The 11,757-nt window shown below is 34.2% G+C and overlaps 1 protein-coding gene across 1 annotated transcript in view; it reads left to right on the top strand.

Moving 5' to 3' along the window:
- The first annotated feature begins 1,837 nt into the window (after window positions 1-1,837).
- Window positions 1,838-11,757, top strand: part of LOC145334190 (uncharacterized) — a 29,266-nt gene continuing 19,346 nt past the window's right edge. The window contains exons 1-13 of the mRNA XM_080179562.1: window positions 1,838-2,657; window positions 3,831-3,892; window positions 4,553-4,635; window positions 6,465-6,526; window positions 6,753-6,815; window positions 7,637-7,717; window positions 8,444-8,512; window positions 9,046-9,123; window positions 9,762-9,852; window positions 10,285-10,334; window positions 10,596-10,715; window positions 11,108-11,173; window positions 11,566-11,632. Coding sequence (XP_080035688.1) covers window positions 4,557-4,635; window positions 6,465-6,526; window positions 6,753-6,815; window positions 7,637-7,717; window positions 8,444-8,512; window positions 9,046-9,123; window positions 9,762-9,852; window positions 10,285-10,334; window positions 10,596-10,715; window positions 11,108-11,173; window positions 11,566-11,632 — 826 coding nt within the window. The 5' untranslated portion in view covers window positions 1,838-2,657; window positions 3,831-3,892; window positions 4,553-4,556. The remainder of the gene's footprint in view (window positions 2,658-3,830; window positions 3,893-4,552; window positions 4,636-6,464; window positions 6,527-6,752; window positions 6,816-7,636; window positions 7,718-8,443; window positions 8,513-9,045; window positions 9,124-9,761; window positions 9,853-10,284; window positions 10,335-10,595; window positions 10,716-11,107; window positions 11,174-11,565; window positions 11,633-11,757) is intronic.

The raw sequence follows: 11,757 nt of genomic DNA, 5'->3' as shown, positions 1-11,757 counted from the left end.
ACCATGGTTTTATATGAAAAAAACTTTGAAATGTTAAGCATTGTTTGGTGCAATATCATCGAATGTTTTGATGAGTTCAAACTGTTGTTTAAAAGCTTTGACACAAAATAAATTATTGTGATTAAAAATGTATATTTAGAAACAGGGTTGGTAACTTGTAAACAGTTTAATTACTGTACTTTTGCAATTTACAACATTTGATGTTTTTCTGCAGTGTTATTTTATTTTGTCCTTTGAACTCAACAAAGCATTTGATGACATTGCTTTAAAAATTGCTTTACATTTCAAAGTTTTTTCATATAAAACCATGATGAAACCTAACTTTTTAGTCGATAAAGCAAATATTAAATATAAACCTAGTATATTCACTAAAAAATACTATTGGTCAATGCTGGAAGATGCTTAGAATCACTTGCTCTTGTTCGTGGATAGTCCTCTTTCAACGTGATATTTGCAAAAATGAAATTTTGTTAGAATGATTGAAGGTCTATACTTTCCCATATGCCAAATTATAGCTCTGCATATGAGTATGTCCAGTTTTATCTATTAAAGGGATCGGTCCAATATATTAGGGAAGACTGGTATTGGTCTTAAGCAGATTTAAGTTTTTTTTTATAGGAGTAGGTTATGTAGCTTCTTAAGAAATGGCCCTTGGCGTGTCTTCATTCACCTTCTATGTGCCCCCCTGTTACGTTACTAGATTTTTTTCAAATCACCAAACCACTTTTAATAATATTAATAAAATAAATGAAGTACAGGGTGGGCCACATAAATCCGGACTTTTTTCAAACGGCCATAGCACTAAAACTACCTGACCAATCAGGACGTTTGACCACACTATAAAAAGCTTAGGTAATTACCTTTTCGCCCATAAAAATTTTTGGACCATGGAGGACGTGTACTCCGAGCTGGTAGCGCTTATGTTCATCATGGCAGATTCGAAATGAGCGCTAGTTTACCCTAGATTCTCAACTTGGGCCCACTAAATCTGAACTCAGTCCATCTGTAGCTGAGATAAGCTTATGAAACTTTCTGTAAATACTGTTAGATACTTAATGAAGGCACTAGAAAAGACTAGAGCCCTCTATCACATCTGGTTTGGCCGTTGTACTCAGGCAAAGTGAAACGTGGCAGATTTTAAGGTGTCAAAAATGTCAAAAATCTTTAAAGTTTCTCGGTTCTCGACTACATGGGCCCATTTGGAACCTTAAAAATCGTTTTAGACTATGTGTTGCGATGATAACCCTAGCTTAATCTTCATGTGATTTCCAAAATCGTATAAAACGTTGTTCTAGCTTAATTGTGGCCAAAATGAGAGCCGCCGTGTCGAAGGGTAGCTTGAAATATGTGTATATTTGGATCCTGCGGTTACTCACGTCCCTAAGGAAATGTGGCCTCGCAGCAGCCCCGATCTTCATCCAATTGACTTTTGGGCCTGGAGCGCCATTAAAGCATGAACCAATAGACGCGCCCATACCACAAAGACCTCCATCATTGCCACTATCAAGGAGAACTTCGCCATCTTGGACAGTGACATAGTGACCAGGGTCGGGGGGCGGTTTAGGGGGCGGGTAAAGGCGGTTTTTGAGGCTGGCGGCGATTTTATTAAATAATCTAATATTCATATACCTAGTTTACTCACCAGTTTTTAAAATTCAATAAAATCTTTAATATTGACGATTTTATGTTCATTTGTTTAAAAATAAGAAAAAGTCCGGATTTATCTGGCCCACCCTGTAGGTATGTGGTTGTGGGAAAAATGTAAAAATTAGAAGAACTTAACTGAATTTTTTTTCTCCTCTTCTTGGTGAAAAAAAACTAAAATGATATGTGGGAGAGGGGATTATATGAAAAAAATAAAGCGTTAAGAAAAAATTTTTACAGAAGAGAAAAAAATGAATCTTGTGCAGAATATACACCCTTGTGTAACCACCTCCCCCCAAAAATAAATCGCACCAAGAAATCCCCTCCCCCTTCCAAAAAAATATCTTTATTTTTTTTTATCCAAATTTCTAACTGGATTTGGTCGACTCTCCCTCCCCTCTTAAATGGCTACTAGAGGCCTCTAGGGGCGTAGCCGCTAGTATTATATAAAATCACTTTCAGTTGGGTGGGTACATTTTATTGCAATCATAAAAATTACACCGTTGTGATGAATTAAATGTTGTTATTTGCCTCTTTATGTTCTAGATGAAGAAAGTTGGATCTAGTACAGTTCACTGTAAATTTATCCTGGGAACGTTTATATCTAAAAATCTATGAACTTCAAAGGATACTAGCTGCCAAACGGCTGAACATCTATGTTATTCTCGCACATTTTTATGAGCTGCATAAAAAGGCCAAAAAAAATTATTAGCTAAGATACAATGATGCACCCACAGGGAAAGCTGGGCTGAAGAAAACAAGCTGAAGATAAGTCTTTTTTTGCGCATTTATATGCGCTACAATACAAGATATATGTGCTTTATTTAAAATAGCTACTCCCGATTGGTTTGGCCGCTAGTAGCCTTTAAGTTCATAAGTTTTGTAGATAATCGATTAATCAGGAACATTTTACCATGAACTGAACTAGATCCAGAAGTTTATCACCCAATAATGATCAAGTTATATTTATTTCAGAGGCGCTAATTGCCTGAAAATAGAATGATTAATATCAGGTAAGAAATAAATAGATATTTTTCGCATAGTATTATAGACAGCTTTCCCCAGACATTAAAAACAAAATGAAAAATAATAAGGTTAAAACCATATGACTTTTATTTGAATAAATGCGTAAAACTGCATTACGATGCCATACATGATATTTCAGTATGGCTGAAAACCGGTCATAATCCAGCGGATATTAATTAAATCGGTTTTGAAACCATACTGGAAGATATTAGAAGCGTAGCTTATGCAGAACTAGGGTAACTAAGATGTTAAGACTCTAGGGGGCTTGGTTTCGCTTCAGGTACTAGGTAACTAGACCTCTTTCCACGCACCTTGAAACATACTCCGCTTATGAATGCGGTGTAAAGCGTCCAATCGCCCATCAGACAACCAACTTTCTGAGATGCACGACCTTTGTCTAAGAAGTCCCAACTGTGCATGGTAACGAGTTGCTCCTGTTTTGGGCCAAGGCATTCCCCCCACTCTAACTATTTACGTCGCGCATCTGACATAGTAGCAGCGGGAACCATTTTTAACGTCTTTAGTTATGACGCGGTGTCGGACCGAGATTCGAGCCTATCACATTCCCGACGACGAGCGGATGCGCTACGGGTTGAGCCACGGTCGCGGGTTAACTAAATCTGTTCGTTTGATCCTTAAACGTAATAGGTATTCTTAGAACAAAAAATGGTCCGTAAATCTATCACCAATGGCCCCCTCCCAAATGAAATTCTTATGTTGAAAACTAGAATTTACTCAGGTTATTTAGCTGATTTAGTTCTTAGCGAATCAATGTCCCGAGATGAGTTTAGGCAATTTTGTTTTTAAATTAAAGTCTTTGGGTGGTTTTAGGCTTTTTTCTGACCCTTCCCAAATTAAGCTTGCGATTTAATACAGAGCCTAATGATGGTAGGCGCGTAACCGTTAATGAAAAAACCAAATAGGAAGTTCAAACAAAATATGGTTTATCCATCAAATGCTTTGATTAAGTCAAAAGTGCGTGAATTAACTAGTTTATTATTAGAATTTCTGTTCTCTTGGATGAATAAGTCAAGTTTATCAGAGATATTTTTATGATACGATTATTAGAATCAATGCTTACATCATCTAAATCTTGAAAGTGTTCTAGCCTTGATTTTTGTTGCGCTTCTTGTATAAATAATTGTCCTTGTTTACTTTAGAAATGAAAATGAGTGGAGAATAGGCAGTGTTAGGTAACATGGCCTTCTCCTTTGGAAAAAAGGTAGGCTACTTACAATATTACATGCAGTTCTTTTCAGTTACGCCTCTCCTCCTTTTGGTCATATATCTTTTTTTTATATTTCTCCATTTATAAGTGTTGAAAAATAAATTTTGGGGTGGCCGCTCCTTTTTAGGGGTTGGTCCCTCCTTTTTATAGGGTGGCCCTTCATAAGGAGGACAAAAGTTGGGTTCCGAAAACCCAACTAATGCATACAATAATAGGTCCTAGGACAAACACAGGAGTGACAAACTTCAGAGTGGACACTTAACTTAACATACTTGAAACCATTCTATAGGATTTTTAAATGCCTAACAACTGTAGGCGGCTTATTTGTAAATTCAAATCCTAACCTAACCTGTATGTAATAAAATACTTAGGTAATTAACTTAATATTTGAACATTCCGACGTTTGTCACTTCTGCGTTTGTACTGGAACCAAATAATAGGTTAGTGTGATACAATCACAAAGTGCCGGGATGTCTGTGTATGCTCATGTTCAAAGCATAGTTCCCTTTAATCAATCTTAAAATGTAAGATTGTCCAATTATAAAGGAGTTATACCACATAAATACACACCAGTTTTATTCAGACTTCTAAATATTGTTGAATTCTGATACGCTTACACTCTAAAATTGTTGATGCTGTTATCCTTGTTTTTAGAATTATGCAACGTTACGACTATACAGCCCTTCACAGAGATTTTATTGATACTGCAGACTTTGAGCCTAGGCAATCCTCCTCAGGTTAGTTACAGGGATATGTTAATAGCAGATATTTTGCGTACTTACAACAACAAACAATCTTATTCTTATTTGGGTTATTAACGCTTTTACATAACTACCTTGTTCAGTTACAATTGTTATTTAACTAAGGTTGTATATTCTGCACGAGATTTATTATTTTTCCCTTGCTTCAAATACAGCGTGGCCATATTCTTCAGTATACTGAAAATCTTCAGTATTCTTCAGTATTTGGAAATTGGGGCTTCAGTATTTTCAGTAAATACTGAATATTCAGTATTTGAAAATTTTATTCAGTATTTTTCAGTTTTTGGAAATTTTCATGATTCAGTATTTTCATTATTTCTTAAATTCCAAAAAATTTTGCATAAATGTTTTTTCAAGTAGTTGATGTCAGATTTTTTTCGGCGCTTCGCGCCTCACTTTACTTTCCTTTAAATTACCCTATAACTTTGTACATTAATTTTGGTTTTTTTATGGTAATCATAGACGTCCAAGGGGGGGGGTAAAGGGGCGATTACCCCCCCAAATTTTTTTTCATTTTACCCCTCCCCCCCCCGTTTAAAATTTACCCCCAACCATTAAGGAGGGGGTATTTACCCCCCCCCAAAATAAAAATCTCTAACAAAAAAAATTTTGCGCGCTTCGCGCGCATTTTTAATACTAAATATTTAATAAAATTTAAATTACCCCCCCTAAAAAAATTTTTTTACCCCAGGGGGTAAATTTTGGGGGATTAAAAAAAATTGCGACGCGCGAATTTTACCCCCCCCCCCCAAAAGCGAATTACCCCTCCCCCCTTAAAAAAATTTTACCCCTCCCCCCCCCAAAAAAAAAGCTTGGACGTCTATGATGGTAATATACATTTTTTTTTCAATTTCATCTCAAATATAAATTTTTTAGATATTTGAGATGCTTTTATACAGTATTTTTTTCAGATATTTTTTTTGTCTATTAATAGAATGAATAATCTAAGGTGAGTACTTTGCATGATTATTAAAGGTAAAGTTTTTTAGCATGCTCTTAAATTAAATAAAAAGTATTTAAGTTTTGTAATCATTTAAAATATTTATCAGTCATTTTCTGCTTAATTGGTGCAAGAAAATCTAAGAGGCAAAATTAAAAGGTCTTTAAAATATCCCCCAAATTATAAAGGTATGATATATGAAATTTTGAAATGAGGAATCATATAAAAAAAATACTTATTCAGTATTTGTATTTTTTTGTTCAGTATTTCAGTATTTTTTCTTATTTTAGGATTCAGTATTTTCTGTATTTCCTTTTTTTTCTTCAGTATTTTCAGTATTTTTTCTAATTTTAGAATTCAGTATTTTCAGTATTTCCTTTTTTTTCTTCAGTATCAGTATTTTTTTGGTTGTGGCCACACTGCAAATATTTTTAGGTTTCGATTTTTTCATATTATTCCCCCTCCCACATATTCGTTTAGTTTTTTTCACCACGGAAGGGGGGGGGGGAGATTGAATTAATGTTCTCAGTTCTCTTGATTTTACATTTTTTCTTTCAATCACATATTTTTATCCCCCCCCTTAGCAGGGTCAAACATGCAGAATATACACACCTCTGGATTCAACTAAAATCAAAAGCGACCAAGTATTTGGACCATACTATTTTTAAAAATTTAGCTTTGTCCTCGAAAATTTATATACGGACTGATTAAAAAAATAACTGCCCTCTTAAACCAAAATGTGTACGTACATGTTCTAACCAATAAAATAATATGACCTAATTGTTGTTCTTTTTAGTCCAATTTACTGACTAGGAATCTAGAACTACTGTATAATTATATTTAATAATAAATTCTTTGTTTGTAGGACCTGGTTCAGTTGCCTCAACTATCTCCTCAGCATCTGACCATGTCAACGAAGAATATAAGGTAGACATTAGTACTAATTTGTCAGCCCACCGATAACAATGAAAATCCGCAGACTTATATGCCTTTTCTCAAAAAAATGACAATTTAGAATCATTTGAGATAAAATTATTTTTTGAAATTTACCTTTTATTTTCACTTGGTACAATTGGACTTGGTTTTAACTATTTCGTTTTCAAGTTTAATTCTTAGAATGGTCTAAGGCTATTTAATTTAACATATATTTTAGGCTAAATATGAAAGGCTGCAGGAGTCCTATAAGAGACTACAGAGAAATAACATCTCGTTGGAGGCATAGAATCAATTTTATTTGCGCCGATACTCTATAAAAAGGATATGCCTGTACTTCCGTTTTAATGCTATATATGTATAATAGATAAATAACATAACGATGGGAGCTGGTTCAAACTAAAAGTGTCAGAACTGTTTCACCAAAAACTTTAATATACAAGATGGATAGTTTTGATTGACATCATCGGGGATGTAATATACACCAATTTATCGTACATTGCCTTATCCTTTAGGGTCTCTTTTATACAACCTTTTTTTTATGAAATAAACCCTTATGTAATGCAGATACTCAGACAATCAAATTATAATATATTTTGTACACTTACCTTTACATGAAAATGCTTTTAATCACAAAAAAAAACCGTAAATGGTTTCTTTACTTTATCTTCATTTAGCAGCATTCGTATATTTTTAGAAAAATAATATCATCCATTTTGTCATTTTCTTTTATCACTAGCGTCTATGCCCCTATAGAGGCTTCGTGTGGCACTTGATGGAAGAAAGGGGGGTTAGGCGACCGTCATTTTCAATTTTAGTCTTGGAAAGAAAAAGTAAAAATAATTTTTAGGGTGTTTTTTTACCAGGGGCGAATTCTCTGGAAAGGATGGTGGTACTCGACTCCAATATGTAGTTATTTTTTCATCATGTCAGTCTGCTTTAAGCCAATATATAAATAAAACTTCTCCCGACAACAACAACAACATCTACATAGGGGCTATTTTTGTGTATCATCATTGGGTGTGTACATCAATTAATCGTCCATTAGTTTATCCCTTTAGATCCCTGGTTCACAGAGCGCTATGAAATGATTCTATGATATAGGAGAAATTATTAAACGTAAGTGAAAAATTCAATGCAGACAAAAACCTTATTTCAAGAGACCTAGCCACACAAACACAAAAAGTAAGTTTTTTTGGTAGCTTCGCTGTTCTATAGCTAAGGCATTTCTGACTGTCCGTAATTTTAAGATCATTAAATAATTAATTTTATTCTTAAAACTAGCTTCTCTACTTCTAAGATTTTTTACTTTATTACTGTATATCCCTTACTGTATTTTTAATTCGAAGCTACTCTACAATTATGTCCTTCTATAAGTTTTCCTGTAACATAAAACTATCAGTGTTTCTTGCTTCCTATAAATAAAAAACACGAATTAGAAAGTTCAATTGGAATATCAAAATCTTATTTTTAACCTTAACAATACAAAAGTTCATCAAAATATATCAAGTTATATCTTACACTTTATTTTTAAAAATAAGATAATTGTTTGTGTTCATTTTAACTGATTTCATGATTAAAGGAAGCTATTAATGAACTTTTAGCTTTTTAGGAAGTATAATATGTGTTTATCGGGATCTGTTAAACACCCATGTCCAATAACAGCGCAGCTACTGTAAAATTATAGGGTATAGTCCTTTTCGTAGCAACTCCCCTAAAAAGGCGTTTCTTCGTATCTTCACAGTAGCCTTTCTCTTATTTCTAGCCTCTGCGGGGGGCTCTAACCCTGCGGGGCAATCTCCTAACCTAACCCAAAATAACCTATAAAAAGCTATTTTGAAAATACGACGTATCGCCCCTTAAGGGGCATTTCCACGAAAGGGACTATTCCCAAATTATCTTATATTTCAGGTTGTAGAAGCGAAGCTTACAATACAACAGCTGAATAAAGAAAACTTTCAGCTCAAATCTGATCTCAAAGTAAGTAAAACTGATTCAATAGTTTTAAAAATTAGCAAAAAATCTTCCAATTTTTTTCAATAAAATCGTCGAAAAAACTTGATATAAGTCATATTATGTAAGGGTATGAAGATTGGGGTAAAATATATTGTCTTCTGCTCAGGGTTGTCATATTGGGCATTTTTTCGATAACAGGCCACCCTTTTGGGCAAATGTCGTAAAAAGCATATAAAAAGGTTATAAAATAACCTAAAACCATCTTAAAACATATAAAAGCTCCACTGGAAAGGAGAACCATATCGGTTCAGCGGTTAGCGAAATCCTTCTCTAAATTCAAACAAAAGCTTACTGATTTATATAAAATTTAATATCACCCAAAAAATAGGCCCGCCCCCTCTCTTTTTTCACACCCTCCCCTTTTTTTAACCCCCAACACGGGGGGTGTAAAAACCTGCACAAAAGGACCGATAAAGGGCGGCCCAAAAACGCCTGCACAAAACCGCCCGCCCGATTTGACAACCCTGCTTCTGCTAAAATATCCCTCCTGTGTTTAGGTTGCCTTACAATTGTTACAAAACAAACCAAATGCCTTCGTTCACCAGAAACTGGCGAACCTGCCCACAGATTTACAGGTAAACTAATTTAAGTAAAACTAATCCTTTGTTAATAAATAAAATATATGTTAATTCCGTCAGTGTTTTAAGGGGGAAAATGTGATATTCTAGGCTGCTATTTAAGACAGTTTACATATTTTGGATCTACTGCAGTTCACGGTAAAATATTGCTGGTAGCGAATATTGCCAAAAATTTATGAATTTAAAAGGCTGCTAGCTGCCAAATGTCCGCACACTGTTTTAGGCGGCATAAGAAGGCCTACAAATAATCTGGAATAGCCATAAATCAATAATGCATAATTATCTCGCAGTGCAGAAAAATGCGCGAAAAAGGCCTATTTTACGCGTTTTTTCTTTAGTTAAGCTTTCCCTGTGCATTATTGGATCTTTGCTATTCCAGATTATTTGTAAGCCTTCTTATACCGCTTAAAATGGTGTGCGGGTATGATCTGTACATTTACAGCTAGCAGCCTTTAACATTTATAGATTTTTGGCAATATTCGTTACCAGCAATATTTTAACGTGAACTGCAGTAGATCCCAGTCCGTTGTTCTGTCAAATATCATGTAATGCTAGAAAAATATAAATATTGACATATGTGAAACATATACCCAAATAAAAAATGTTTATTGATTGTTCTTACTTTTTAATTTTAGGCGCGAGTGCGCGATTATTACCGCGACCAGGAGAGAGAGAAGATGGCGCGCAGCGCCGGTCAGAGGATCAGTGTCACAGTCACCTCTTCAGGTAGTTAACTAAAGTTTGTTATTTCCTTGTTTCATAGTAATTTAGTTTGTATTTGATAACTTTGCAAGAATTACTTAATTATTAAGTAAGTGAGAACTACCTCTGCCTTTTTTAAGAACTAAGAACTATATAAAGCTTCCATGAAAAATATAACTTTCACAGGGGTAGGGGATATTTCACTGTACATTATACCAGTTGGTAACCAAACGTTATAAAACCTGTTTTCTCATTTGCTTCATAACTTTGGAGACTTGAAATAGCAGTTTCCAAAATTTTTAACCAATAATTTTAATCTATGGAAGGGGTAATTTTGTATATCATTTGCAAAAGACAGAAACCAACTCACAAGAAGGGGAGGGATTATTTATCTTCCATAATCTATCTTTATCCTATGTTGTAGTTTATGATAATGAAATATTTTTTTAAAATCAGGAAGCAAGGGAGACACAGATGAAGCAATCTCCGCCGCAATATTAGCAAAGGTAACCATTTTATTGGCCAGTATTTGAGATAGACGTCTGTAATTACGCAATTGATATATTATTACTTGGATGTCGGACCAGATTTTTTAGTACTCTAATAAAGTGATACTTGCAGCTGGCTAAAATAAAGATACCCCCTATTACTTTGTCAATCCATGACTGTTCCTAATTTTTAAACAGAACATGTCTTGATTCAAATATGTACTTGGGGTAGGTATTTTATCTGGATATTTTTATTGTCTAGAGAATATTTTTTTCTAGGTTCTGGAGCAGAGAGAAAGAGAGAGGAGCAAAGACAAAAAGTTCTGTATTGATATTGGGACTCAAACCCACCACTGGGGCTTTCCAGATACTAATACTGTCAATGCTTCCGATAAACAGGTTTGTTAATTTCAGGGATAAGGGATGGGAAACGTAGGAAAATATTAATTCAGGCCTATTTCACCACTAGGCCTAAAAAACAGTGACGAGATGGTGCACTAGTTTGTATTGAAAAGTATCAAATATAATGAAATAGCTAAATAAGTGCAAAGAAAATAAAGTATATACGAGATTTCATGTAGAAGATTCCTCCTAGCTTACATTATTATTTACAAATAAAACAGGTTTTGTTGTTGTGTACTTTTTGGTGTTATCAATTCCTCATATTTTTTTTATAATTTGAATGGACCAAATACAAGAGTTCCTGTACAAACTACCTACCAAATGAAAATTCTTAATTACTTACTTTTCAAAAAATAATCCCTACTAAATAAACGAATAAATGTGTTAAGCGTGGAGTTGGTTGTGAGAAATCAACAGACGAAGAAGAGGACCTTGAAAATGATGATATTAACCAGGTAAGCAACTCAATAAATCTAAAAATATAGATACATAACCAAGACATCTACCTGGATCTACCCTTAGGGACCTTTTTTGTCTGCTAGCAAATTGCTGTCTGCTTTTTTGTACCGACGCTATTGGTTGATATCCAAAGACCCAATAAAAAGTCGGCATAGGGTCCACTGCTTGGTGGTATACGGTTATTTAACCCCTTCCCCATCTATTATTTACTCTAATAGCAACTCTAACTTCATAAAGTTGTCTTGAAAAATTGTAATGTCGTTGTATAATAGTTTGTTGATTCATATAATCACTTTAAATAACCAGTGATATATAAAGGTCTTTTTGTTTCAGCTTTTAAAAAATTGTTTAATTAAGAAAAAATACAGAAAAGTTTGTCATTATTTAGGCTGATGAAATTACACTGCATCATGTGAAAGAAAATCACCAGTCAAATATAGATTCTGAATCTTCAGGTAAACTTACTGTCTTACAGTCGTCTATTTTGGGGACTGTGCACTGCACACAGTGTGCAGGATATTGAATATTATTATAAAGACAGAATTATTAAATTTTGGCTGAATTACACTATTGGCAGAAA

This window comes from Acartia tonsa, chromosome 12, assembly GCF_053477335.1.
Source record: "Acartia tonsa isolate MP-2025a chromosome 12, ASM5347733v1, whole genome shotgun sequence".
In the NCBI taxonomy this organism is placed as follows: domain Eukaryota; kingdom Metazoa; phylum Arthropoda; class Copepoda; order Calanoida; family Acartiidae; genus Acartia; species Acartia tonsa.
The sequence above is the reverse complement of the archived record's forward strand: the minus strand, read 5'-3'. Positions and strand labels throughout refer to the sequence as shown.